A 26,599-nucleotide genomic window follows, 5' to 3' on the forward strand; every position below is an offset into this window, starting at 1 on the left:
TTCATTGAGACAAACTTTTGTGAGTATATAGATTCACATGCATAGCTAAAATCTCGCTTAGAGTATTATCACCAGTCACCATCGTTTTTTCAGTAAGAATGAAAAGCCTAAAGGACAAGTAGATATAAAACAATATATGTATATCACATGGTTCGATTACAAGGAAAAAAATCGAGAGATATTTCTATTTTTTCATGCCCGCAAGAGGCATTCACACTAGTACATAGGAATACTGCAAATTTAATCAAATGAGCATAATATAGTAGGCAATAGCTACTAACGTAATTCAAACTATTATATTGCATAGATAGATATAATCCATACTCTATTCCATAGTATTAGTCTAGGCTAGAGGCAATAGACCCAATAAAATGTGGATAATCTGATTAAAAATCGGATAATCCGTATCCGCCAGATTTTTTAATACCACATATATATATATATATATATATATATGAAACTATTCATATTTGTATCTGTATTTATATCCGCACGGATCGACTCGAAAACTATTTGCTCTGTTTTCACCCTTAGCTCACCATGACCCAAATGTGCAACATACCTTAGTCATCAGATAATTTTATAGCTATATACATCCATTATTAAAATGCTACTAAATCCGCCATTGTCTATCTCCTTGAACAACGCAAGCGAGTACTCCATATTTGATGAGCACCTTTTGGCAATTCAAACCTCGGCTTGAACGGTGTGAAGTGTACAGTAGGAATTTGTATTGTCTTCGTCGACAAGCTAGGTACAGCTTCAGACTTAGAAAACTAATAAAGCACTCTCAGTTTTGAAGTGCAACTTGAACATCACGGTACGTAGCAACACCGGTACATACGAATCTCCAAAAGCCAGTTGCTTTGCATGCATGTATCGACGGACACAAAGGATTATAGTAACGCATATGTTAACTTCTAGTGCATGCTCTAAGTGCATCCACGGACTTCGGTTAAAGAATGCCAAATATAAGTTTATTATAGTATCGATACTTTAACTAATAATATTTATAAAAATATATTATTTTAAATGAAAAGTTACATGTTATGATAATATTTGTCATGATGAATCTAGCAACATCAACATTATGTTATCTATCTATATAATTTTTTTTGTTATTGATGGTCGAAACTAAAAAAGTTTAACTTAGGATAAAATCTAAATAAACTTATATTTAGAATTCGAGAGAGTAATTAACTATATATGGTTGTACGACATATCGAGGTTTCCATACATGCATGTGATGGTGTGAGGGTGGTTAACTGTGTGCTGTGTATATGAGTGATCAGTCATTAATAGTCAGTAATCAAAACCACCGCAGGCTCGTCCTGTGTGCAGCTACTTAAGACAAGCAGCAAGCAGACAAGGGTGCAATTTGCAAACCGATGAACAGCACCGCTCTTGCATTGCAAACCAATGTGCCTGCCTAGCTACTGCATATATACTACCGAACGATATATAGATAGGCTGTTCGCCGTTGCAGGCCACTTGGACTGTTGCTGAACTCAAACGCATGTTGCTATTTGTTTGTTACAGTGTTGGATGATTTGTCTGCTTGCTTGGTTCAGATCAGGGTTCAGCCAGAGCCAACAAGAGGACGACACCTCGGGTCCCAAGTCTTAATTTTTTTTTCACCCAGATGCCTCTGGCAAATAGCTGCAGGATATTGCCTAGCTCACTTTGTTATGCATGTCTTTTTACAGGGAGAAGCAAGTTTCACAGTTCACTCTTTGGAGCACGCTCTGTCTCGTTGCATCGATCGAAACCTCCAGTGTCGAATTCAAACATTTCAGACGAATGGGATTACTCCCAGATTTTTTTCGGATTTAGTTCAGGTTTGAACTGAATATATACAATTGGCCAAGATTCGACTCCCCTTTATCTAAGAGAGAGAGCAACAAAAAGTTCGACTTGAGGCTCTAGCTATTTGGCTCTTTTGCAAGGTGCAGTAATTCTCATGTCATTACTAGAGCCCGGCACATGCATACACGGCGGATCTTCAGGGAGCAGAAGGGGCTCAAGCCCTCCTACCGGCTTCCACTCCCCTTAGCCCTTCTTCCATTTTTTGCAAGAGAAGAAGTAGAGAAGGAGTGAGATAAGATGAAGCAGTTGAATGAAGAGAAGGAAAATTAGCCTCTTTTTATGACTTTGTTACGTCCATCACTGTATATATATGGTATGATAGTATGGTACTAAAGTCAAAACAATGACATGATCTGATGCATGAGCCACATGAGAGACCCAGGGGCAGATCCACCGTGGGGCGGAGGAGGTTCAAGCCCTCTTACCCCTCTCAAATTTTTTTGGTACGGAAGAGTAAGATGAAAAGAAGAGGAGTATATCCGTTCAACAAAGTTGCGGAGGATCTTCAGGTTAATTTGTTCGGCCGGGGACGCTTGGCTGTACCCGTGACGACCCTGCATGCGATGGATGCGAGGGCCGAGGCTATTTTGATATGACCATATGATCCTACACGTTAACGGGTTGTTTGGTCTCTCGACTCGAGGGATCGGATGGTAAATGGATTGTTGTACAGTGAGGTCTTAGCACCGAATCTTGCCCACCTTTCCATTTCAACGAATGGATTGATATGATTCGGCCAATCACCAATTCATTTTCTGTTCCCTGCTTGTGCATACACTCTTTTTTTTAAAAAAAAATCTATAAAACGACTTACCACAGTTTTTTCTGTCTGAAAATCACCAACTCAGTGTGGATATACGGGTTATCTACTTGCATGCACGGTGTAGATCGAGCAGGATCCTCTTGTCCTCAACTCAATGCCAGCGGAGCCGTGCAACCGGGGCAGCGTACAGTGCTTTTACACCAGTCTTGAAGCCCTCAGCTACCGTTGATCGGCGCAGGACAGGCGCAGAGCGACCAGTTCTGTGGTTACTGCGGCTGATTCGCACAGCCTTGCTGCAGCAGATCCACAGTACATGGCATGTCTGTCTCCGCCGCTGAGGAGGCCACCAAATGATGCCTCTCTGCCTGACGTGAAGTTCCCTGAGAAGAGATCGCAATGCCAGACACTGTGAGCCTGTGAGTGGACATTACCTGCAAGCACGTACGAGCAAAGGCCAAGATGATTCTTGTGTACCAATGCTGCTACTCGACGAAACCGCATGAATGATTAGGCAATCGACTAATCGAGGTCGATGCTGATGAGAGAGAGAGAGAGAGAGAGAGAGAGAGAGAGAGAGAGAGAGGACAAGGGGTTCAGATAACGTGTGCAGTGTAGCATCCGCAATGATGTGCAGTGTGGCTATGTCAATCGCCCTTTTACGTGCAAGTGGAAAATTCTCAAGTTATACATGCATGGATCTAGATTCTAGAGTCTAGAGTGCTCGCAATGTACAGTTGCCAGTTCCAGCTATGATCTCCAAGAAAGCAAAAAATGTGTTGACGTCACACTATAAGAGGTTACAGGAGCAGCAGAGAAGGGAAAACTCGAGGAAAAAGGCTAATCACCAGTTGATGTTCAGTCACATAACCCAGTTTTTTTGCTACAGAAGGAACTTGTTCAGCGAGGAGCAAAGAATAGCCAATTGACAGCTACTTAAGGAATGGTTCCTGATTTACGCAACATCACGGAATGAAGTAGGCAAGAATGTATCTCAGACACTATTTACAGATGCTATGCAGCTGTCTTTATATTGGATTGGTCAACAATTGGACCTTGCAGACTGTCCATCATGTGGGAGGACGACGCAGTCTGCAACTTGCAAGCCTCTCTACTCTGCGTCTTTCTCGAGGTGGATGAGCTTTCCACTGATGTTCCTGCTACAAGGGATCATCATGTGAGTATTTGTGAATCTAGGTAATTTTTAGCTTACAAATTTGATTTTCGTACAAGCAACTAGATTACGAAAGCTAGAACAGCATATTTGATGTTCCATCGGCAGCATCGTGTACAAACATAAGCAGGACTGCAACAGACCTTCCATGCTGTGGTTTCTCATCAGACAAAACCTTCAATAGCCTTTCCTCGAACGGGGTAGCATGCCAACTGACTTTCTGATCCTGAGAACAGCGAAAGACTAAGACTAAAGTAAAAGGTTGTGCTCATAACTAATTGCTAAGTGAGGAGAGAATTAGATGAAAGTATACCTCTTTGTACTTGGTTGTGGTGTTTGGAATACCATTGCCATCCCATGCCTTTGGCAACACAGGAGTAGGATTGTCATTGTCCCAGTTGAAACCAAAAGCTGGAAAGATAGGCACATCAAAAATGCTTTTCTCATAGCATGGTTCCTTCCCAACGTTGCCGTCAGTGTCTCTGTGGCTCTCACCATCTGCAGATGAAAGCTTCAGCCAATGAGAAAGGCTTGAAACACCATGCTGTCCATATTCTGAATCTTGTCTCAACAGTTCTCCGCCTTCTAAGGGCTTTTGGTTGCCATTCTGACCCTTGGTTTCCTGTGGAGATATAAATTCATCTTGCGCTGCACAGTTGTCATGAAATGGGAAGGATACGGATTTTAATGATTTTGTGTGTGTAGCCTTTGAACTCGCAAAAGTCTGCTGAGACTGCTCACTAACATCTGCGCTCAAATATCTTCTTTTCGGAGGTTTGGATGATAGCACAGGCGAGTCCATCCTTGCTTCCATCCATTGTAGTTTGTTCTCAATGGATTTCAAAACAGGATAAATGAATTGTCTGCTAGCCCTTGCACGCTTTCCAGACTTTGAAGTCCCCTTATATGCAGTATATACTGTCCCAGGAGTCTGGATCTCACCTCTGAGAATCAAAGGGGTTGGATAAGGTGAATCACTAGAATCAGTCCTCTGGTTTCTGATGTTCTGACATGAAGGCTTGTCCTGCAAGGATGATCGAGGTTCTATGAGAGTGCCTTCATCCATGTTCTCTTCACGCTTCAAAATATCATGCTCATCAGAGTTGAGCCTGCATTGAAAAGAAAAAGAAAATGCGCTGATTTGTAACCATAGTAAATACACTGGCTCACAAGGTTTCAATCATGAAAAGAATGAATGTGGTTCTTTACACTTCAGATAGGTTCCCTTCGAGTAGCGTTGCCTCTTTCATCACCTGCGCATTGGTGGATGTGCCATTGCACTATGTACCAAAAAGAAAGATATCAGATGGAGAATTTTTGGACAAGATTGCAGATACATAGACATACAGTCCTTACCTCTTTAGCCTTTTCTGAGCTTATTGGGCTTGAAACTTCTAGAATTTCTGGTGGGGTTTGTGATATCGTGCCACAGGATTTGAGATAATTTGCCTGGTCAACATGGAACACCAAGAAAGTGCATTTCAGTGAGATTAGTCATCATATAATGTGTATGAATATAATTTAATGAGGCTTAAAAATGCAAATGGAATCGCAAAAGCTAAAATGCTATAATGGTTATGCATATCAACCTAGAAACAATTAAAAATCATCATCATTGATAAATCTAGGCACTTCGCCTAGAAAATCCTGAGCCACAAGCTAACAAATAACAACGAGTAGGACTCAACCTTACATCTTATACGAGTTATATCTCTATGAACAAGTATTCTCGAAACAAATATCTATATTATCAAGAGTACAGCAAATGGGGGAACTTAAAAAGGTTATGCCTTGAACACCTAGTATCTTAATATACTTTCACAATGCCTGAAGTTCACAAAGAATTGCAGCAGTTGCAATTTAATTGACTGTGCACATAGATCTAAGCAGCCATGAAAAAAAATAGCATCTGTAAGCTTTCCAGTGTCCTTTTCATCGATGATGCAATCACCTCTAGTAGAGCAGGGCCTATGTTCAGACTTAAGACGTTGGCTTTAAACTGAAAGTAGTATTTTGATCAGTTGCTATGTATGTACATCTCCACACAAAAAAGGAGCTTACAGGGCTTCACAGTGTTTACATTCTACTAAATATTACACAGGCCAGAATGCCATATTAATCATAGCAGAGCCCAGTTCCAGTTTCAAAAATTTCACAAACATTGCCATCTTGGCATAACTCGTAGTACAAGAGAGATATTGGAAAATTTGAGTTAAATAGAGGTCCTAATTCAGGTTCAGTTGTAGTCCTAGTACTATAAACGAAGTACAACATAGCGTTATTCCAACCTTTCGACATGATAACCACCTACCAAAGTACCAAGTAATACTAATTCGTACATTCCACAACACCCCTCGCAGAAGAATGCTTGTAGTAGTGATACTGGCACTTTACAGTATGCTGCAAGATCCTTACCTAAAAACTATCCACCGAGACCACGTTCACATTGTAGACGCGACACAGTACGGACTAGAATGCTTAAGCACATTCAGTTTTGCCACTCCTCGTCTCAGATAAGGTCTACTACGGTTTCGCGTGGTAACAGCATAGCAGAACTCTGGTACGTACCTCTCGCCGGAGCTCCTCATCGACGTCTCCGCCGTTACCCGCATCTTCCTCCAGTCCTCTACTCGCTTCAAATTCTAAAAAACAGAACCATGGAAATCAGGTAATTAGAAACACACGCCAAACCCGATACACAAAGACAAAAAAAAAAGTGGTAGGGCGTGCTTTTCTCGTCATCCAGGAAGGCTTCCCCGAGGCGGCTCCCTCGCACAAGCGGATCCTGAACAAAGAAAACGCACAGATGAACATATCAGCACCAACACCAGCACCTGGATCGAACCGAACAAATCGAGATGCGCAAGGAATTCGGGATGCGCAGGGGTTTCGCTCACGCGGAGATCGCCTGACTGGTCACGGCCGGCGCCGCGGAAGCACGAGAGGAAGCAGCCCATGGCGACGCTGGAGCCGAAGAGGAAACACAGAACCGCTAGCGTACAGCCCAACCCCCGCCGCCGAGGGTTCGTGCTAGGTTAGGGTTTTGGGATCAGAGCGCGGAGTAACGGAAATGAAAGAGTAGAGGAGGGGAGGAGCGGGGTGAGGACTGCGGCGAGGCGGCGGAGGCTGAGGAGAGGCAGCGGGATTTGAATCCAGGCGAGGGCGAAGAGGGAAAGTGGAGGAGGGGAAGGAAGAAGGAATCGGGATCGCCTTCCGTGACGGGCCGTGCTTTGTGGGCTGCCTAGATGGGCTTTGATGGGCCTACGTTTTAATGGGCCGAATAATCAGGGGCCGTACTTTCAGCTGTAGGCCGGGCAACATTGGCCGGGAGGAAGGGAAGATTGAGGCGTTCGGGCTTCTGCTTCCAGCTCCCCTCCGATCTTAAGTTTATATATTAAGATAAACTGATTTAAATTTTTATATTTTAACTAAAATAAAAACAAAATGATCTATCTAAACACTTTCAATATATCCATAGCTCCACAAATTTCTAAAACTAGAAATATTCAACTCTTACAGTTCTTAGATCCGAAACTCTACTAAACATGTCCTTAATTCTTGATTAGTCCCACATCAGGTGTTTTGCGGAGCTGAGCTCAGGTTACGATGTTCTTATGGGTGGGCAGTGTCTGGGTGCTGCACAGGCGTCATGTTAGAAAAAAAAGTTACTAATAAGTTTTTTACTTTAACTATCTAAAACAGCTATAATTGACAATTGTATCTCAAGATTACGTATGTGCGCATCACCATCAATTTTCTTCTAGCTTCCCCATGTAGGGTGAGCAGCTGCTTGTCAGGACTCACTTATTCTTTCATCTTTTACTGAAGAATACCGTGGGCTCGCTTATTTTTGGAGGGAGGGAGCGCCCAACAATCCAATCATAAGGTTGGTTTATTCAGCAAGTTTTCAACTCGTTACGAGTTGCTTTCGAGTTATGTGATGGTTTGTAGTTGGCTTCGTGTATCGTTTTCGGTCACGATGCAGTTTGGTATCTACGATGTTCGTCGCTTCCGGATGTGCGTGACCGGGCGAACGCTTGGCATCCACTTGTTTAGCAGGATGAGACGCTGCGACTCTAGTTGAACAGAGACGCTCAAACAAGGAACCGCACAGCACAGCCAGCTCGGATCGATGCATATCTATCCTCCGGCGGACCATCCGTTGCTTATCCAACCGCTGACTGAGGCCCCGTGCGCAAAGAGCGACCTGGAACGCCAATTTAGGAAACAGAAGCAATCTCGTTCGTGTAGAATGATATTATTCCTTTCATTCAAAAATAGTAGGTATATTTTTTAAAAAAATCAAATTTTATATACTTAACTAATATTTAATTAAATTATAAGAATATCTAGCGTATAAAAAATATATAGCTAGATTTATAATTCAAAATAATTTTACACTGTATAGATTTTGTAGCTATAAAAAATCTTAGTCAAAATTTAATTATGAAGACCGAGAAAAAAATATGTATACAATTTCTAAATAGAAGAAGTACTACCGGACTTGAATGTATAGTTTATTTTTGGGCCGTAAATAGGTGAATCTTAGGTACCATTTGATCCTCCTTAGTTCATTTGTTTATATAAATAATCATCATCTTGATGAACTTCGTGGCAAGCGTGGTTAGCAATGTTAAATTTGATTGTTAGCAGAATCATTATCTTGACGAGAAGAGTGAATTTTTAGCGCATTTATTCTCAGCTAGAGAGGCGTCGACCCCTTTGCTCCCATAACTTGTTTAGTCACAGTACGTGACGTGTTTTACATTGCCTGGTGAACAAGGAGTGGCACATGGTGTGGTTTGTTTGGGTTTTTATCCTTGTGAATTCTCCACATATCCGCTTCTTCACTCCAACATGCGTGATTCACCAAATTTTGGATTGTGGAAAAATACAGTTATGACGTGTTTGGATGGAAGCCCGTAGTTGCCCTACCAAAAACTTGGCGTGTGCTCCGGCTAACGTTTGGATTGAAGCCAAGTTTTGGCTTGTCCAAGCCCCGTTGCCTTGGCTAGTTTTTTTTTTTCTCGCCAAATCACGGCCCAAGCCGTGGCAGCGAAAACCTCCGCTAACTTTTTGATGTGCCGATGATTTTGTGGGACTAGCACGGGTACCATCCAACCCTTAATACTACTCTTTTAGTACCAAATGAGAAGTAGTGGCCTAGAGGTTATGCATATGGTGTCATATTTTCCTAGAGTAAACACATCTCATCCTTCAAAGACTTCTACTTTCTATCTTACAACAAGCTAAGAACATGTCCCATTCAATGACTTCTACTTTTTATATTACAACAAGCTATAAATGTAGGATTTGGATCCTTGAGAAATTTTCCTATAGGGCCGGTCCTTTGGAACAAAAGAATGAATACCTTAGAATCTTATAAAAATCCTATGGATCGAGGCATTCCATAGGAAAGTTTTCTTTGTGTCTTTAGGCCATCTCCAACAGAGGAGGTTTCCACTACTACAGTACCCCCGAGAAATACTGTAGCACTCGAATTTTCTCTCTGCCACTATATCCAGTGCTACAGTGTTGAGGATATAAGTTTTATATTTTTTAGTCATTAGGTTAACCCAAAATTAAAAAAATAACTAAAGATTCTCTCTAACTTAATTAAGTTAAGAAAAAATGAATTAAACAGTGACCCAAAATTACCACTCGTCGTTGAGTGTCTATCCATCAGTTGATCAAACCGAAGAAAATTCTAGACGGGAGGAGCTCGACAAAGGACAACAAAGAACACTGGATTAACACAGCAGAAGAAAAAAAAAACTTCCAAGAAATATAATAAGAAATTCCACAAAAATTTAACCAAAACATATCCCTCTCCTGCTATTCCTGCCACATTTCCACTGTACTAGGCTCTTGGTGACCTAGGCCAGTCAGCAGCGCATCCATCAGCTTCACAAAGCCCACCCACCAACAAACACCAGAAGACAAATCCCATCCGCAACCACAGAAACCTCTGCCCACGTGGCGCCATCTGCACCCTTTATTTACCCCTGCTTACCCAAGCGCAACGGCAAGCTGAGGCAGCCACCACCACGGCCCCCACTCCCTCCGAGAGCCAAGCGCCATGCCCCCCACGCCCATCACCGCCACCGGCGCCGCCGCGGCGCCTGCAGAGGCGGAGCAGGCGGCGTCCCGCCTCGTCGGTCACCGCCGGTTCGTCCGCGCCAACCCGCGCACCGACCGCTTCCACGCGCTCGCGTTCCACCACGTCGAGGTCTGGTGCGCCGACTCGGCCTCCGCCGCGGGCCGCTTCTCCTTCGCGCTCGGCGCGCCGCTCGCCGCGCGGTCCGACCTCTCCACGGGGAACTCCGCGCACGCCTCGCTCCTGCTCCGCTCGGGCTCACTGGCGTTCCTCTTCACGGCCCCCTACGCGCACGGCGCCGACGCCGCAACCGCCTCCCTGCCCTCCTTCTCCGCCGATGCCGCGCGGCGCTTTGCGGCCGAGCATGGCCTCGCGGTGCGCGCCGTCGCGCTCCGCGTCGCCGACGCCGAGGACGCCTTCCGTGCCAGCGTCGCGGCCGGCGCGCGCCCGGTTTTCGAGCCCGTCGAGCTCGGCCGCGGCTTCCGCCTCGCCGAGGTCGAGCTCTACGGCGACGTCGTGCTCCGCTACGTGAGCTACCCGGACGCCACCGACGCGCCCTTCTTGCCGGGCTTCGAGGACGTGAGCAGCCCCGGGGCGCTGGACTACGGGCTGCGGCGGTTCGACCACATCGTCGGCAACGTCCCGGAGCTAGCTCCGGTGGCCGCCTACGTCGCCGGGTTCACGGGGTTCCACGAGTTCGCCGAGTTCACGGCGGAGGACGTCGGCACGGCGGAGAGCGGACTCAACTCGGTGGTGCTCGCCAACAATTCGGAGACCGTGCTCCTCCCACTCAACGAACCGGTGCACGGCACCAAGCGCCGCAGCCAGATACAGACGTACCTGGATCACCACGGCGGCCCAGGCGTGCAGCACATCGCGTTGGCTAGCAACGATGTGCTCAGGACGCTCAGGGAGATGCGGGCGCGCTCTGCCATGGGTGGGTTCGACTTCTTGGCGCCTCCGCCGCCGAACTACTATGACGGCGTGAGGCGGCGCGCCGGGGACGTGCTCTCGGAGGCGCAGATTAAGGAGTGCCAAGAACTGGGGGTGCTGGTGGACAGGGATGACCAGGGGGTGTTGCTCCAAATCTTCACCAAGCCAGTTGGAGACAGGTAAAACGCAATCTTTTCCAGCGTCCTCATTGCATGATGCTTGCAGAATTGCAAAAAGGAATAATTTCTGATTGTTGTCAGCTGGAGTAATTGGCTAGTTGCATGCATAGAATTTACAGAAAGGCATAGAACATTAGGATCCTCTTGGAACTCTTTTTTGTGCTTCCATGCATGATGCATCTTTACGAAGATTGTGACATCTAAAAGGGAATAAATAGGGATGTGCAGAGTGAAAAGCCAATTTGCGTTTCTTCTTGCAAGCATATCCTAGTTCTCAGCATGATTCCATGCTACTAGCGTATCAACCCGTGCGACTGCACAGACTAGAAATTTAGTTTACAGCTAAATTGTAAATATTTATGTTAATAATTGTTGTAGGTTAAGATATATCAACTATTTATATTTAAATATTAGAATGTAAAATATAAATATAATTTTTGTTCATAATATTGGAATCATGTTTATTATTTGTGAATAGATCTAATTTATAATTTTTCATTTTATGTGTTATGCAAATTGATTTTTATTTGTTTCTTGATTTTTTGAAATTATTATTATTTTTAATGTCGTTACCGTATCTCATATTATTTTTTTGAAATACGTTATAAATTCTTTGATATTATTTTTATGTGATAATCCGTAATATGTTTGCGTTCTGTTGTTTTAATTTTGTAATGTTTGATTATAATTGATTTGGAAAAGTGTGTTGATTACTAACGTAACTAAGTTAGAGTTTGCTAACGTAACCTTGTTGGACAAATGATATGTTAAAAAAAAAGAGAAGGAAAGGCAAGGGAAGAAGTATTTTTGGGACTGAACTCTATGATTTATTTTTTAATCTTCTATGTTGTTTCGTCTGGTAGTTGATCCATAGTTACAGTTAGTCAATCAATTAATTCGACGGTCGGATGTTTTGCTTTTTTATGAGAATTTTTAAGATTTTCTTAGGATTAACGTGGAGGCACCAAAAGGAACCACTAATTAGTAAATTAGTAAAAGATAGTTAGCTTATCATCGTTGGTAATTTGCACTTGAACTTTGATGTCTAGATCCAGATCAATGTTTTAAAAAGAGAGAAAGAAATGCCCTTTCCCAACTCCATGGGCATAAATCAGCAAGTCTATTGCCCACTGGGAAATGCTCTTCGTCTGTATCATCAATGGGTCTAATTGGATCAGCTATTTCATTCAGGCCAACGTTGTTCTTGGAGATAATCCAAAGGATCGGGTGCATGGAGAAGGATGAGAATGGGCAAGACTACCAGAAAGGCGGCTGTGGCGGGTTTGGCAAGGGCAACTTTTCCGAGCTGTTCAAGTCAATTGAGGACTATGAAAAGTCCCTAGAAGCCAAGCAAGCTGCTGCAGTTCAGCAATCCTAGGATAGAAGCTGGAGCAAGAGCAATAGATGTAGTACTTTGTATTATGGGGCAAATGAAACGGATGTGCTTTGAAACATGTGACATGCAAATACTGATGTTACAATTGTTGAATATGAAGACAGACATGCTATGATTGGGTATAATTGTTGAATATCGATGATGCATTGTTGGCATCGTTGTTGTACAAGTTTGCTTGAAAATAAAATAAGATTCAGCATGAGGAATCTGTCCCTGAGATGCTTGTAATCACCTGGTGTTATTTTTGTTTAACAAAAGGCAGTGGCACTTTACTTCCTCCAAGGTAATACTGCGGATAGAATTACAACAAATTGCATTCAGCAACCTGAAAGAAGCAGACGCAAAACAGAATAAGGCCATCTAAGCATCTTGTTGGGAGTATCACGTGCCCATCTTGTTTTCTGTGACCTTGAATGGTACAAGATGAACCTGGCAACTCTCTAGTCTACTACTGTGCTAAGAATATTATATACATCAGGATTGGGTAAATATTGAATGAACTGCTCATCATGTCCTTGTTAGAGGACATCACTCATCTGAAGCTTTTGGTCACTCAGTTGCATTTTGCTAGTCATCACTCATCATATGCCACTGAAAATGTTTCATGCAGAGTAATGCATATCTCTATGAACTAGGTAACTGAAATTCATCACAATAATATCAAAGCAAGACTGGTGCATCTATCATAATATTGTCCAGTGTGGTGAATTTGTTCAAAGATTATGTACAGAAGAGAAAGAAAGAGAGATGGTAGCATACCTCATTGTCAGGAGCAAAACAGCCTGGAGAACATGTAAGCATGGCAGCCCTGCAATGCATCAAGCAGAGGGGCAGTCTGTGATGCGTCTGCGACATCACGGTCCCTCCACTTCTGCACCATCCTTTCAGCATCTGGTGCAATCTGGTGCTGCAGCACCGAAGCAGCCAACGGCCCAATCAAATTGAGCCTCGTTGCGGCAGAGATCACATCCCTCATTGTCACAAACATGTAAGCGCGTTGCGCCGTCTCGCCATCGAATCCAACCAGTCCACATATTAGCCCAAAAATAGGCGCATGGTGAAATGACACTGTTTTGGAGCCGAGAAATGCCTGCCTCAGATCCTGCAGCGCTTGGATCTCAGTGAAGACAGATGCAGCCACTCTCAGCAAAGCTGAGCCTTGCGACGTCGATGCCTTCCTGCCAACTTCGTTCGTCAATGTAGCTTCCAGCAACTGATCCAGCTTGACCCATGTTGCAGCATCAGGGGACTTGCTAGCACAGTACACGAAGGGAAGCAGGAGGCTGCCAGTGTTCTCCATGACCTGGATGACAAATGACCTTAAGTCTTCCTGGTTGTTCACTATGCGAGATTGCATAGTGGCTTCAAGGCCGTAGGAGTGCGCGAAACCGCCGGTGGGGAGGATGGAGTCCAGTATTTGCCACTGGGTCCAATGCAGATTCGGATTCACACCCGATGCACTGGAAGGCACTTCCTCCATTTCAGAATCCATTGCATCGTCCAATCTTGTTTTCTTCGAAACCGGGTAATCCGACTCCATTAGCAACAAACGGAGTGGATGGACCAATCTTCAGTACTGAAAATAGCAAAATTGTAATAGGATTAGATAACAACCACACACTAAGAACACAACGCCCAGGAAACACTGGAGGTTTGCACGCAAGGATCTACAGCGCATCTTATTTCTAGACAGCCCACAGGCAACACATGTGCCACCGACTCGTTCGATGATGAGTGACCTAGTCAAGATAAAGCTCGCAGCCAGACATTCCATCGAACACCCTGCGGCCGTCACTCATAAAACACAGATATGATCCTTGCTACCAACTGATCCAGAATTGGCCCGTACCAACGTAAACTTCGTAGCACTGAGAATCGTTGGAATCAGCTGATCAAGAATCGGCAAGTACCTGAGTTGCTTGTACAGAAAGATTTACTCGAAGACGCCGGCGAGCGGTTGCGAGGACTCGCTCGGCGACGAGCGCGCCGGAGACCGCAACACGAAGCTACGGCGTCGATACCCTGTCCAGGGACTGCCTCGAGGTCGAGGTCGAGGTCGAGGTCGAGGGCGAGGGCGGGGAGTTGACGCCTCCGGCGAGGCGAGCGTGGCCGGCGTCGCACGATTCAGTCAGGAGAAACGGAGACAGCGAAGCAGGTCAAGCAACCGAGAAGTTGAAAAGAAATCACATGATCCACCACATGAAAGCCCATTCGTGGCCAAGCCCGACCCAGCCCATCCCTATCCCCTCCACGGCCCAGTTTTGGCCCGCTAATCCATTTAGCCCAATAAGGCCCGCTAGCCCATTTAGGCCACGGCACACCAGCTTCCAAGGCTCCTCCAGCTTCCTGCTCATAAGCCCAGACCTAGCATCACAGCGCAGTGCAACCGAGCACGCCGCCGCCGGCCTCTCCCCTTCCCCTGCTCCGCCGACCGCCGGCGCGGGATCCGCCGCGTCCCCCCGCCGCCGCTCCTTCCTCGCTAGAGTGGAGCGGAGATCCGACCGGGCGTGCGTGGAGGGCTGATCTCTCCTTCCGTTGGTGAGTGATAGTGGTAGTAACCCTAGCTTGCTCACTTGGATGGATGGCCTTGTTCTAACTCTCCTTTTGCGATCCTTCGAATCCAGATGGTTCGCTATCTGTCTCTCTCGCCATTAGTTAGTTGCGGATTTGAGTGCTGCGTGGTGCACTACTTGTACAATTCAATCTAATCTACCCGTTGTTTGATCAGGCGCTTCTTCATCAGTGCGCGAGATCGGCATTAGATACACTATACTGTTGGAATTGTTGGTACCCTAGCTGCCCAGAGGGTGCTGTTTATTTTCCACAAAAAAAAGTTGGGGGTGGGGGGTTAACTGAACCGGCATGCCCACGTTTATCCCCTTCCTGCTGTATTATCAAGTTGCAGAAATCAGTTGCTGTTTTGTTTGTCATGTAGCTTACTTGTGAGGCAACTGGCCACTAGGAATCTGATCTTGTCCCTTGTGGTAATTTCAAACAGTGTAATGTAAGGCGCTGCCAATAGTTGCTGGTTGCAGACTTCTGTATATGCTAATTTTGGTTCATTGCCTACTTGCCTGTTTATCTACAAATGAACTAGTATCGGTGCCTTTTCTTTCTTTTGCTCCATGCGTAGTATTCAAATGTTTTTTCTACAAATACGATATTTATAGCTGAAAATTGAATTTTAAATTGTCATTGTAACACAAGATATTGTTTGTACAATTAACTGTACTCCGTGGCTAAAAGGTGCATAGCATTGTAATGAAGTATGCCCCTTTTTTGTCTGTCAAGGATGACTCCAGAGTCCAATGATCGTCTTCTCATTAGGACCATGAAATGAATTTCACCATAATTTAATGTCTTCTGCCACTGTTGAGTGCTATATGGATCCCATCAAGTGAACACTCAACAGCGCATATATTTTTTTTCATGCTGTCTGCGTTGAGACTTATCTCATTACCTAATTTGTTTTCCTGCAGGACATTGGTGAATACTCGTTCTGAAGAGGACTTTGATACAGGCTTGCTACAATGGCGAATTTAAACATAACCAACATCTTGGAGAAGGTATCCATTACATCAATTCACATGAAGATGGGTTAAACTGGATATCATGACTTCTAATATACTTTGTTAAATGTTCTTTCAGATGACTGGGAAGGATAAAGACTACCGATATATGGCAACATCAGATCTGCTTAGTGAATTGAACAAAGAGGGCTTCAGAGCTGATCAAGACATTGAGCCAAAGTTGACGAGTACTGTTCTTCAACAACTGGAAGATGCTTCAGGAGATGTTTCTGGTTTAGCTGTGAAATGGTATGCTTTCTCTAGTTCTTTGCTAAAAATATTTCTTACTTTTTTAACCACAATAATCTCATTACTATTCCTTCTTTTTGTCGTTTCTGCCTTTTCAAGTCTATGTTCAATCTATCTTGTATAAAACAATAAATCCACTTTTTCCAATGGTGTGGGCGTTGAGGGAGTGGAAATTATGCATGCTAAAGATCTTATTGATTACCCTCTCCTCCCTGCTAGAATTTGGGGGCATTTAAATTTCTGTCAGTTGCATACCTATTGCTTAGTTGACCTATTATTTTTCCATGCAAAAAATACTTTTTCTTATTACCAAGTGTCGTTTTGTTAGCCTCAGTTATTGCATTGTGCAAGCACTTCTTTGCATAGATATTTGATATCCATAGTTCTGTTACTTTTCCCACAATTCTTGCTTTCTGCATTTTGTGGTGTTTTCCTACGTACATTTCCTATGTGAACTCGTGTTGCCTCTTGTCTTTGTTAGCTTGGCTCCACTTGTCAAGAAGGTTGGCGAGGACAGGGTAGTGGACATGACCAACAAACTTTGTGATAAATTGCTCAATGGAAAGGACCAGCATCGAGATACTGCTAGTATAGCCCTGAAGACAATCATTGCGGAAGTTACTACAACATCACTTGCTGAAAAGATTTTGGTTTCTCTTGCCCCACAGCTCATCAAGGGTGTCAATAATGTAAGCTTTCTATTTTGATTCTTGAGTGCCAGAAATTGTGCCTTTCCACTCCTATTTATTCATACCCTTTAGTTTGGTGTTGGACTTGAAATGTTTGTTGTGTATGCTAGTTAAGCTTTAATACTTCTGATAGAGCTTTCTAATTTTAACTGTATAACATAATTATGTCTTCTTGAAGACCTTTCTTTTAGCTCATCCATTTGTTCTGTCTATCTAGCAACAAAAATGTGCTATCTGGAAACTTTATTCGTTTGGGCTGCTTTTAATTTTGAGTTGTATAACATTAGTGTCTCTTCTGCAAGTCAAGAGTAGCTATGTATAGCATCCTTGTAGTTCATTCATTTGTTCTGTCTGTCTTCAACAAAAACAAGCTATCTGAATCTTTGTTCGTTTGGACAGCAACAGAAGCATAGACATGTTAACTATTATATTGAAGTTACTATAGTCATTGTCTGGTTAGCAACCTTAACCAGCGTGGTTATCAGCACTACAAGTACAGCCTAATGGATGTGCCTCTTCAAATCTTTATCTTAAGTTGAGCTGCGATGATGTCATAATTAGTATCACACAAAAACATTGAGCTGTGATAATGTCATAATGAGAAACCTGTAAGGTTTTTCAGTTCGAGCATAACTAAACTACTACAGAAACCTGTAAGGTTTTTTTTGGACATTCAATATTACTGGATTTTCTAGATGTTAGAAATTTAGAACTGTGATTTTAGCCACTACAGTGATGGCAATAAAGCTGATAAAAGTAACAGTGGTTGCTTCTTTGAAGACACGTATGAAGCAATCCTTTTTAACACTGGAAGAATCTTAGCTCAAAAATTGGCAACTGAATATGCTCATAGCTTGCAAGAATAGAATTGATTTGTTGAATATTTATAGAATAATAGTAAGATGTCAGCTCTGTTTACGGTTCTTTGCTTTCTGTCAATGCTATCAGATTAGGAGTGTATGCTGTTACTTTCTAAGTTTCTTTTGCCAGTACTTTGGATGTATGATTGCATGACAGTTTTATCATCTGCTGATGGCAAAGGAGATGTATGTTTGAATATTTCTTGACTTTGCAGCATATAAATTCTCAGTCATCACATGGCTTGCGTTTTAGATATCAATGTAACTCCTTGTTTTTTGGCAGGGAAAAAATGTTGAAATTAAATGTGAATGTCTTGACATATTGGGGGATGTACTTCATAGATTTGGCAACCTGATCACAAAAGATCATGAGTATATTCTCACTGCACTTTTGACCCAGTTAGGTTCCAACCAAGCAAGCGTCAGGAAAAAGTCTATTTCTTGCATTGGTAAGTCAACGCATGTCTGATTCTTGTTATGCTTATTTTGATGATCTCATAAACATGTCTAGCTATCTATAATCACTATAAACTCTTTGCTTGGTTTTGTAGCATCTCTTGCTCCAAGTTTATCAGATGATTTGTTCGCAAAGGCAACATTGCAAGTTGTCCAATTGCTGAAAAATAGAAGTGCAAAATCTGAAATAACCCGAACGAATATCCAGATGATTGGTTCTCTAAGGTACATGCTTCTACCTTGAAACTGTGCAGGCAAGGCTTCAGGAAGAATTTTAGGGAACAGAGTACGCTCATTTGTTCATGATAATTTATGTGAGTTCATTTTGGATTTCAACTTTAGCCATGAAAAATGTTTGGATAACATTGAATAAGGAAAGTTATTGGGTAATGTTCAATGTGGTTTGTATTAGCATGGAAAATTCTATTGGGATGAAAGCAAAAGTAAATTGGTTTACTTGTGGTGACTCAGTGAATCTTATCTGCTATGTGGCTAACTCTGCAATGCATATTGTAACATTGTGCGATTTGACTTGCAGTCGTTCCGTTGGATACCGTTTTGGACCGCACCTTGCTGAAACTGTCCCTTTGCTCATAAGCTATTGCACAAATGCATCAGAAAATGATGAAGAGCTCCGTGAATACAGCTTGCAGGTGAGAATTTCTGTTTCGTTTTAACATTTGTTTAGTATGAGTATTCAATTTGCTTTAAATTATCTCCACCATACAGGCTCTCGAGAGTTTTATGCTGAGGTGCCCAAGGGATATATCCCCATATTGTGAGGGCATTTTGAATCTTGCTTTGGAATATGTGAGCTATGATCCTAATTTCACTGACATCATGGAGGAGGATACTGATGAGGAAGGCCAGGATGAGGATGATGATGAGTATGTCACTGATATGCTTATAGTGTTACCCTGTAGATTAATTGGCTCCTGTTTACATAATTAAAACTCGTTTAATGTTTTCCCCCAGTGAGAGTGCAAATGAGTATACAGATGATGAGGATGCGAGCTGGAAAGTTCGTAGGGCATCAGCGAAGTGCCTATCTGCAATTATTGTATCTCGCCCTGAAATGTTGTCAAAGATGTATCTGGAGGTATGTTGACATCAGAAATTAATTTAGCATGCGATCATTTGACAGATCTTTTTTGTTATCACAGCATCTTTCCAAGCTCACCATGTTGATTACAATGTTTTTTAGATAGTGTTTACCAACTAACTGCTGCAATAAAAATGGGTTTAATGGTCTATCTTGACTACTAGCTAATCAAGTAAATCCCTTGAATTTGAATAATATATTTGGTTTTGTGCAGGCTTGTCCAAAGTTAATTGAACGGTTTAGGGAAAGAGAGGAGAATGTAAAGGTAATTAATTACATGGCATTTAATTGCTATATAAAACCTGAGTTGTTCTGTTTGTCAAATCTTATGAAGCTTCTATCTTGTTCTAGATGGACATTTTCAACACCTTCATTGAGTTGTTGCGCCAAACTGGTAATGTAACGAAAGGACAAGGTGACATCGATGAGTCTAGGTGAGTTTTTCTTTCCTTTGCATTGTATTATAGTTACAACATCTGAAGCTGTTGTTCGTTCATTGCTAGTTAAGAATTTAAAGTCAAGTATAGTCTGTGTTATACTGGTCAGTTGATATGGTATACAACTTGGCTTTGTTATACTAAGTTCGAAGCTATGAACCTTTGCTGCCAATCTATTTTGCTTTGCAGTCCTCGATGGTTGCTGAAACAAGAGGTACCAAAAATTGTAAAGTCTATCAACAGGCAGTTACGTGAAAAATCGATCAAAACTAAGGTTAGTCCTTCAACTATCCTGCAACTCATGTTTTGGGCTCATAGTTCTGATTTTATCTCCAACATTTTCAGGTTGGGGCATTTTCAGTATTAAAGGAGCTTGTTGTTGTACTACCAGACTGTCTTGCTGATCATTTTGGCTCACTCGTTCCTGGGATTGAGAAGGCTTTGAATGTGATTTGCATTTCCTAAGAAAATTCCTTGTGTAAGATTTTTGTTTCTTTTCTATAATTTTTCATCAATTTGACAGGATAAATCGTCCACCTCCAACCTGAAGATTGAAGCCCTTGTATTTACAAGGCTTGTTATGGCTTCACATTCCCCATCTGTGTTTCATCCATACATCCAGGTAAAATAGCTTCTATTGTTTGTTGATAGTACTTTAGACAGTTGCAGCCTTTTCTGATTGCAAAATCAAGTTTCCAGGCACTTTCTGGCCCAATATTATCTGCTATTGGAGATAGATATTATAAAGTCACCGCCGAGGCTTTACGGGTGTGCGGAGAACTTGTTCGTGTCCTTCGTCCAAATCTCGAGGTCTATCTCGTACTATGTGTTTGCAGACATGAAATACCCAGTTATTTTGATTTTTAATTTTTTTTGTTATTTTGTGATACAGGCAAGATCTGTGGATTTCAGGCCATATATTGGTTCAATCTATAATGCTATACTGGGGCGCTTGGCTAATCAAGATCAAGATCAGGTGTAGCAAAATTCCCCTACCTCTCCCTCTCATGTGTTTGTAGCGCACGCCCATCTCTTATGTCAATATATGTTCTCCCAGGAGGTTAAAGAATGTGCTATATCTTGCACGAGTCTTGTTGTCTCCACTTTTGGTGATGGTCTTCAAAGAGAATTACCAGCATGCCTTCCAATACTCGTTGATAGGATGGGTAATGAAATTACAAGACTTACAGCTGTCAAGGTAAGCTATTGACTGCACGTTTAGAATACCAAACCTTGTCTGAGATTTGACATAGTTCTTGACCTTCTCAGTTCAATCCTTACGTGCTATGCTTGTTTATGGCATCTGCATTTAACATTAAAGCTCAGATGCTGAAACACTGATTCGAATACTCTCTAAGTGATAGGCAAAATAATTGAAGTATGCATTCATCCAAAGGGAATGCTCTATATTCTGGTTAATGATGCAGAAACAAATGCAAATGTTCCGATCAGTCCTTGAGTCTTGACATCTTGTTGAGTTGCATGAAGAGAGATGGTTCCATAGTGGCTTCAGTTTTTCGTAATCATAGCTGGAGTAAAATCAAACAATTTATTTGTTTTGTCCTTGCTCACACAATCTTAACTTCATGTCCTATCATCCACTGCTTGATGCCTATGCATGAGTTGCATTTGAATGCTATGACTTGTTATTATTTTTGTTAGGTTATTCTTCTGGCATACTAAAATGTTTATCACTTCACAGGCATTTTCAGTGATTGCGAATTCACCTCTTCGTATTGATCTCTCGTGTGTCCTGGACCATGTTGTTTCTGAGCTCACAGCTTTCCTTCGAAAGGTAAAGTTATATTATGCACAAATCTTTACTGCTTTTGTTTGGGCTTTTTTTTAACCTCTGGAAGACATTAGCTTGGGTAGCGAACACAAAGATAAAAGCCTTCTCCCTTATTTTACAGGCCAACAGGGCTCTTAGGCAGGCAACATTGGGAACTCTAAATTCTCTGGTTGTAACATATGGTGGTCAAATTGGCTCTTCTTCATATGAGACAATAATCGCCGAACTCTCTACCCTCATAAGGTTTTTTTTCTAGCATTCTTTTTTGTTCCTGCATATGCCCTGTCATGAATACTGATATTGACTTTTTAATCGTGGTAGTGACATGGATTTGCATATGACTGCTCTTGCATTGGAACTTTGTTGCACAATAATGGTTGACAGAAAATCCATTCAAAATGTTGGTTTAGCTGTGAGAAACAAGGTTTTGCCTCAGGCCCTTATTTTGATCAGGAGTGCCCTCTTGCAAGGGCAAGCACTTCAGGTATTTTTTTTTTCCAGATTTCAGCCCTTGATTTCTTCTTAGGTAGCAACTAACATATAACATTATTGCTTCAGGCACTTCAGAAGTTTTTTGCTTCATTAGTCCAATCTGCGAATACTAGCTTTGATGCTTTGTTGGATTCCCTTATTTGCGCTGCTAAACCATCACAGTCAGGTGGTCTTGCTAAGCAGGCACTGTCTTCCATTGCAAAATGTGTTGCTGTTCTATGCTTAGCAGCTGGTGATCAGAAGTGTGCGTCTACAATTGAAATGCTTAAAGGCATTTTAAAAGATGACAGCGCTACTAACTCTGTATGTCTTGCTCTCTCCAGATCAAGGATATGTCTGCAGTTCATCAGATTTACTCATTTGCATCCATGTCATACTTGTGCCATGTGGTGTAAGACATGCCATGTCTTCATTCTTGATCGAAGTGTTTTAGAAGTTTTTTTCCATAGGCATCTTTTCTGTAGGTTGTCTAATCAATGTAGCATTGTTGATTTGAGATATCGCATGGTCTCTGTTTTTCTGTTTCCCGTGTCTTCTGGTTTTGAAAATTGCTGCGATTCTAAGTTGCATTTGTGACTGATCTTGCATGATATGCTGTTCCTGGAAGGTCAAAAAATAATTTTTGTATCTGAGAATATACAGCAAGTTATTGGCTAATGGTCTGTAGTCCATCAATCTTACGCCCTTGTATGGTAACTGGGTAAATTGTAAAATCTTGGTAGTAGTGTATTAGTTGTTATGAACATCACCGGATTATTAGCACTTGCTATTGGTTGATTAGTCATGATGGCATTGCCAAATTAATAGTGTTTTTCTAGCGGTTGATTGTTTTATTCTTTTTGTTTGTAAATATCTGTCATTTGTTAATTATGTATAATCTTATCTCAGGCTAAACAACACATGGCTTTATTATGTTTGGGAGAAATTGGGAGGAGGAAGGACCTCAGCAATCATGTTCAAATTGAGAACATTGTCATTGAGTCATTTCAATCACCTTTTGAGGAGATTAAGTCTGCAGCATCCTATGCTCTTGGAAACATTGCTGTTGGCAACCTATCCAAGTATTTACCATTTATCTTGGATCAGATTGACAATCAACAGAAGAAGCAGTATTTATTGCTTCATTCACTTAAAGAGGTTGGTTCCTGTTAGAATTTGGTTTGTAAAATGCATTCCCTATCTAATTGTCGCCTAATGTGTGCTCATTTTCGAAATCTGTTAGGTAATTGTGCGACAATCTATTGATCATGCTGGCCAGAGTGAGCTCCAGGATTCAAACATTGAGAAGATATTGGCATTGCTATTTAATCACTGTGAAAGTGAGGAGGAAGGAGTTCGGAATGTTGTTGCGGAGTGTTTAGGAAAAATTGCTCTAATTGAACCTAAGAAATTAATCCCTGCTCTAAAGGTGATGTGAATGATCCGAAATGCCTCTTTCCACTTTGCAGTCATTTCACTCTAATAGCCTAACAAGACATTGTTATCTTTTTGTAGGTGCGCACATCTAGCCCAGCAGCAAACACAAGAGCTACGGTTGCCATTGCTATCAAATATTCAATTGTTGAAAGACCCGAAAAAATAGATGAAATAATGTACTCTGAGATATCTACTTTCCTGATGTTAATCAAAGACAGTGATAGGGTAATAGTACTTCTCAATATTGTTTTAACATTCTACAGAATGATGATAGTAAGATGTGGAACTCACAATTGCTTTTTTGTTTGCATTCCACAGCATGTGAGACGAGCAGCTGTCCTGGCTTTGAGCACAGCTGCCCACAACAAGCCGAGTTTGATTAAAGGTCTTCTTCCTGAATTATTGCCTCTTTTGTATGACCAAACTGTTGTGAAGGTATTGTTTCTTATCGGTTGCTTGTTTTGTTCTGAGCTGTTCTGAACTGGTGAAGTGCATAATCCCACTTCAAGATGTTACACTATCTCTTATCCATCCTGAAAGTAACTATTTTCTTTCTTTGCAGCAAGAACTGGTCAGGACAGTTGATCTTGGACCTTTCAAGCATGTTGTAGATGATGGGCTTGAACTCAGGAAAGCTGCCTTTGAATGTGTGGACACATTGCTGGATAGTTGTCTTGATCAAGTGAATCCATCGTCCTTTATTGTACCTTTCCTCTTATCTGGATTAGGTGGTAAGTACAGTTTTGACCATTGCATAATCTATCACTGCACCTTGGGTCTAAGTCATTGTAGTGCATAGTGCTGTAGTTCTGGAATATATAAGCATGCCTTGTCAATTGTATCACCATTGGTGTAGTCTTGAGATCTTGTATGTACTGCAAAAAAATGGCGTTATCTATTATTAATTGTTTATTGTTACTGGCATGATAAAAGAAATTTCTGGACCATGACCAGATTTATTAATTCCCCCAGTAGGAGGTAAAGCTAGCCAAGTATCTCGGTGTTACTTTCCTGTAATTAGCAGTACATCAGCCCACCCGAGTAGGTGGTCATCAATTTAAGCTTAAGAAAGTGCTTATTTTGGTATTTTTTGTTTTTCTCGGAAAAAACAAGTTGATTCCAACATTTTTATCTCAAATTTTCTGAATTTTCCTGTTACGGCTGGTAACATGAAGTTCCAGACCCTTTGAAATTTTGTCTTGCACTAAAGCATTTCCCCCTGGTGATGCACTAATCTACACATCCGACCTACTTCTATTATCTCGATGTGATATTATAGATTTGCTTTCATTTTGAACGTATAGCCAGCATCATTAAGCATTTTGTGGTGCCATCAGCAACACATTGTCATTTCTGCACTAAACCTGTGAAAAATTGTGACTCATTTTCCCCCCTTCTGAAAGTTGGTAGTGTGCCTGTATTAGCTTCTCTAGTTCAATGTGTTTCTCAATGTGAGCTTGTTAAGATTACTGTTTGTTAGTGATTCTTACTGTAATGCTTTTTGCAGATCATTATGATGTGAAAATGCCCTGCCATCTTATTCTCTCAAAGCTGGCCGACAAGTGTCCTTCAGCCGTTCTTGCAGGTCTGTTGTCATCAAGAACCTTTAAGGGATGTTTCACATATTACAGATGCTCTTTCTAATATTGCTGCTGTGATGTTTCAGTTTTGGACTCGTTAGTTGAACCTATTGAGAAAACTATAAATCACAAACCCAAAGGAGATGCAGTGAAGCAGGAGGTTGATAGGAATGAAGATATGATTCGTAGTGCTCTTCGAGCGATCGCTTCTTTAAGCCGCATCAGGTCAGGCTTGATTCTACCCTGTCATCAGCACCTTTGCTGCCAGATGATAGTAGACCAATCCTTACGCCATAGCTTCTATTACTTGATTTTCCAAATAACTTTCCTATCCCAAACTGGAGTTTCTTTGACATCTTACGGTTTTTACCGTTTTCCTTGTCTTTTGCAGTGGCAGCGACTACAGCATGCGGTTCAAGAATCTGATGAACAAGATATTGGCCACTCCTGCGCTTGCTGAGAAGTACAGCTCAGTGCGCAGTGAATAAAAGTTGGATTTTGTCTATGGTAGAGAATAGGTTAAACTCGTATTGGTACATGTTTGTGAGCCCCACCTTCTCTAGGTGGATACAGTGGCACATAATCCTTTCGTTCGTGAGTACATGCTTCTGGCAGAGATAGTCTGGAAGGTCCAGCAGAGTGGTTTATACGTTCCATTGCCCTTTCCGCATGATCGTAAGGTTCTGTACAAAATTTGGTGGTAATTCTGCAGAGATGGGATTTAATTGAGTATTGTACTTCAGGTATGGTATGTGCCTTTGACGTGTCTACCTGCGGAGTCACACTACAGCACTGGTATGGTTGCCGTCTGCAAACGCTTGAAACTGACAATTTTGGGAGGTCAGATCGTCCCGCGCACAATTTGGTGTTGAATCTGGGCTGGTAAGCACGAATTTTCACCTCCATCTAAATGACTTCAGGCAACGGCACATCATCTGGGCAATATCTGTCTGGTATCTGTATTAGAATGTGAGCTCTTTCAACCGTGGCTCTGATATTTGCGTTTATCTGGAAGTAATTCATGTTAAGCTCTTAACGAATCGTACTCTGGATGCTAATGCGTTACAGCCCTGCTTGTCACTGTGATGGATTCTTGTTTCGCTAGATGGTTTCCATTTCTGGCTAGGCTCTTCACGTTTGGCCCTGCCTCGTCCGGAACACGTGAAATTCTATAATCGTGGTAGGAATCGAACGTTCTCCTATTAAATTCCTAAAAACATCCTTTCACATTGCTCCATAAAATCTTGAAAGTAAACCATGCTTTTGCTGAAAGCTGATATTGTTTGAGTGCGAATTGCAAAGACAATCAAGAGTAGAGAGATTGAGAGTGAAATCAGTTATTCTTTTTTACGATGAATAATAGACAGTTATTATATTAAGATACTTTGAAGTTTTTCATATATTTTTATTTTTGAGAAAGAATCTTTAGATGAAAGTAAAGTATTTATAGGCACTTAAGGTATTCCGTAACTGGAAAGATTTATCTCCCAAAACAGGAAGTAGGAGTTTAGAGGAAATACGACTCTCTATATATATACGGAGTCAGGAGACC

General features: G+C 42.0%; 4 protein-coding genes across 7 annotated transcripts; 2 read left to right on the forward strand and 2 right to left on the reverse strand.

The window, feature by feature from the left end:
• Positions 1-3,402: 3,402 nt before the first annotated feature.
• Positions 3,403-6,990, reverse strand: LOC133922612 (protein JASON-like). 2 transcript variants are annotated; one of them, XM_062368006.1, is made up of 8 exons: positions 6,698-6,990; positions 6,531-6,585; positions 6,369-6,442; positions 5,157-5,249; positions 5,010-5,080; positions 4,114-4,909; positions 3,944-4,026; positions 3,403-3,783 (listed from the first exon to the last, which is right to left on the reverse strand). In XM_062368006.1, the coding sequence occupies exons 1-8, from the start codon at positions 6,755-6,757 to the stop codon at positions 3,738-3,740; spliced, it is 1,278 nt and encodes a 425-aa protein (XP_062223990.1). In that variant the 5' UTR covers positions 6,758-6,990; the 3' UTR covers positions 3,403-3,737. The 2 variants fall into 2 exon arrangements, with proteins under 2 accessions (XP_062223990.1, XP_062223989.1); XM_062368005.1 differs by having other exon boundaries at positions 3,403-3,786.
• A 2,815-nt stretch (positions 6,991-9,805) lies between these two features.
• LOC133922614 (4-hydroxyphenylpyruvate dioxygenase-like) lies at positions 9,806-12,607 on the forward strand. The gene is made up of 2 exons (XM_062368010.1): positions 9,806-11,009; positions 12,201-12,607. The coding sequence occupies exons 1-2, from the start codon at positions 9,880-9,882 to the stop codon at positions 12,385-12,387; spliced, it is 1,317 nt and encodes a 438-aa protein (XP_062223994.1). The 5' UTR covers positions 9,806-9,879; the 3' UTR covers positions 12,388-12,607.
• LOC133922615 (urease accessory protein F-like) lies at positions 11,642-14,527 on the reverse strand. 2 transcript variants are annotated; one of them, XM_062368012.1, is made up of 3 exons: positions 14,316-14,527; positions 13,165-13,981; positions 11,642-12,694 (listed from the first exon to the last, which is right to left on the reverse strand). In XM_062368012.1, the coding sequence occupies exon 2, from the start codon at positions 13,943-13,945 to the stop codon at positions 13,172-13,174; it is 774 nt and encodes a 257-aa protein (XP_062223996.1). In that variant the 5' UTR covers positions 13,946-13,981; positions 14,316-14,527; the 3' UTR covers positions 11,642-12,694; positions 13,165-13,171. The 2 variants fall into 2 exon arrangements, with proteins under 2 accessions (XP_062223996.1, XP_062223995.1); XM_062368011.1 differs by having other exon boundaries at positions 11,642-12,730; positions 14,316-14,523.
• A 225-nt stretch (positions 14,528-14,752) lies between these two features.
• LOC133922613 (cullin-associated NEDD8-dissociated protein 1-like) lies at positions 14,753-26,087 on the forward strand. 2 transcript variants are annotated; one of them, XM_062368009.1, is made up of 29 exons: positions 14,753-14,956; positions 15,885-15,971; positions 16,054-16,223; positions 16,705-16,912; positions 18,056-18,221; positions 18,324-18,453; positions 18,767-18,881; positions 18,958-19,115; positions 19,204-19,327; positions 19,545-19,595; positions 19,682-19,764; positions 19,957-20,041; positions 20,113-20,214; positions 20,291-20,389; positions 20,467-20,577; positions 20,660-20,743; positions 20,825-20,965; positions 21,470-21,562; positions 21,681-21,802; positions 21,881-22,043; positions 22,118-22,354; positions 22,940-23,188; positions 23,274-23,459; positions 23,546-23,692; positions 23,786-23,902; positions 24,030-24,198; positions 24,975-25,052; positions 25,134-25,272; positions 25,439-26,087. In XM_062368009.1, exons 2-29 carry the CDS (start codon positions 15,936-15,938, stop codon positions 25,533-25,535), a joined length of 3,660 nt encoding a protein of 1,219 aa, XP_062223993.1. In that variant the 5' UTR covers positions 14,753-14,956; positions 15,885-15,935; the 3' UTR covers positions 25,536-26,087. The 2 variants fall into 2 exon arrangements, with proteins under 2 accessions (XP_062223993.1, XP_062223992.1); XM_062368008.1 differs by having other exon boundaries at positions 14,753-14,943.
• The last annotated feature ends 512 nt before the right edge of the window (positions 26,088-26,599 follow it).

Source organism: Phragmites australis, chromosome 6, assembly GCF_958298935.1.
Source record: "Phragmites australis chromosome 6, lpPhrAust1.1, whole genome shotgun sequence".
NCBI classification, from domain to species: domain Eukaryota; kingdom Viridiplantae; phylum Streptophyta; class Magnoliopsida; order Poales; family Poaceae; genus Phragmites; species Phragmites australis.

Bases quoted from the DNA above. Each gene is read 5' to 3' on its own strand.
- LOC133922613 (XM_062368009.1), top strand. From the start codon at position 15,936: ATGGCGAATTTAAACATAACCAACATCTTGGAGAAG. The intron at 18,882-18,957 runs GTGAGAATTTCT...TCCACCATACAG, and splicing joins TCCGTGAATACAGCTTGCAG to GCTCTCGAGAGTTTTATGCT. The intron at 19,596-19,681 runs GTAATTAATTAC...ATCTTGTTCTAG, and splicing joins AAAGAGAGGAGAATGTAAAG to ATGGACATTTTCAACACCTT.
- LOC133922615 (XM_062368012.1), bottom strand. From the start codon at position 13,945: ATGGAGTCGGATTACCCGGTTTCGAAGAAAACAAGATTGGACGATGCA.
- LOC133922612 (XM_062368005.1), bottom strand. From the start codon at position 6,757: ATGGGCTGCTTCCTCTCGTGCTTCCGCGGCGCCGGCCGTGACCAGTCA. The intron at 5,250-6,368 runs GTACGTACCAGA...CATGTTGACCAG, and splicing joins ATGAGGAGCTCCGGCGAGAG to GCAAATTATCTCAAATCCTG. The intron at 3,787-3,943 runs GTCTGTTGCAGT...GATCCCTTGTAG, and splicing joins GAGAAACCACAGCATGGAAG to CAGGAACATCAGTGGAAAGC.
- LOC133922614 (XM_062368010.1), top strand. From the start codon at position 9,880: ATGCCCCCCACGCCCATCACCGCCACCGGCGCCGCCGCGGCGCCTGCA. The intron at 11,010-12,200 runs GTAAAACGCAAT...TATTTCATTCAG, and splicing joins ACCAAGCCAGTTGGAGACAG to GCCAACGTTGTTCTTGGAGA.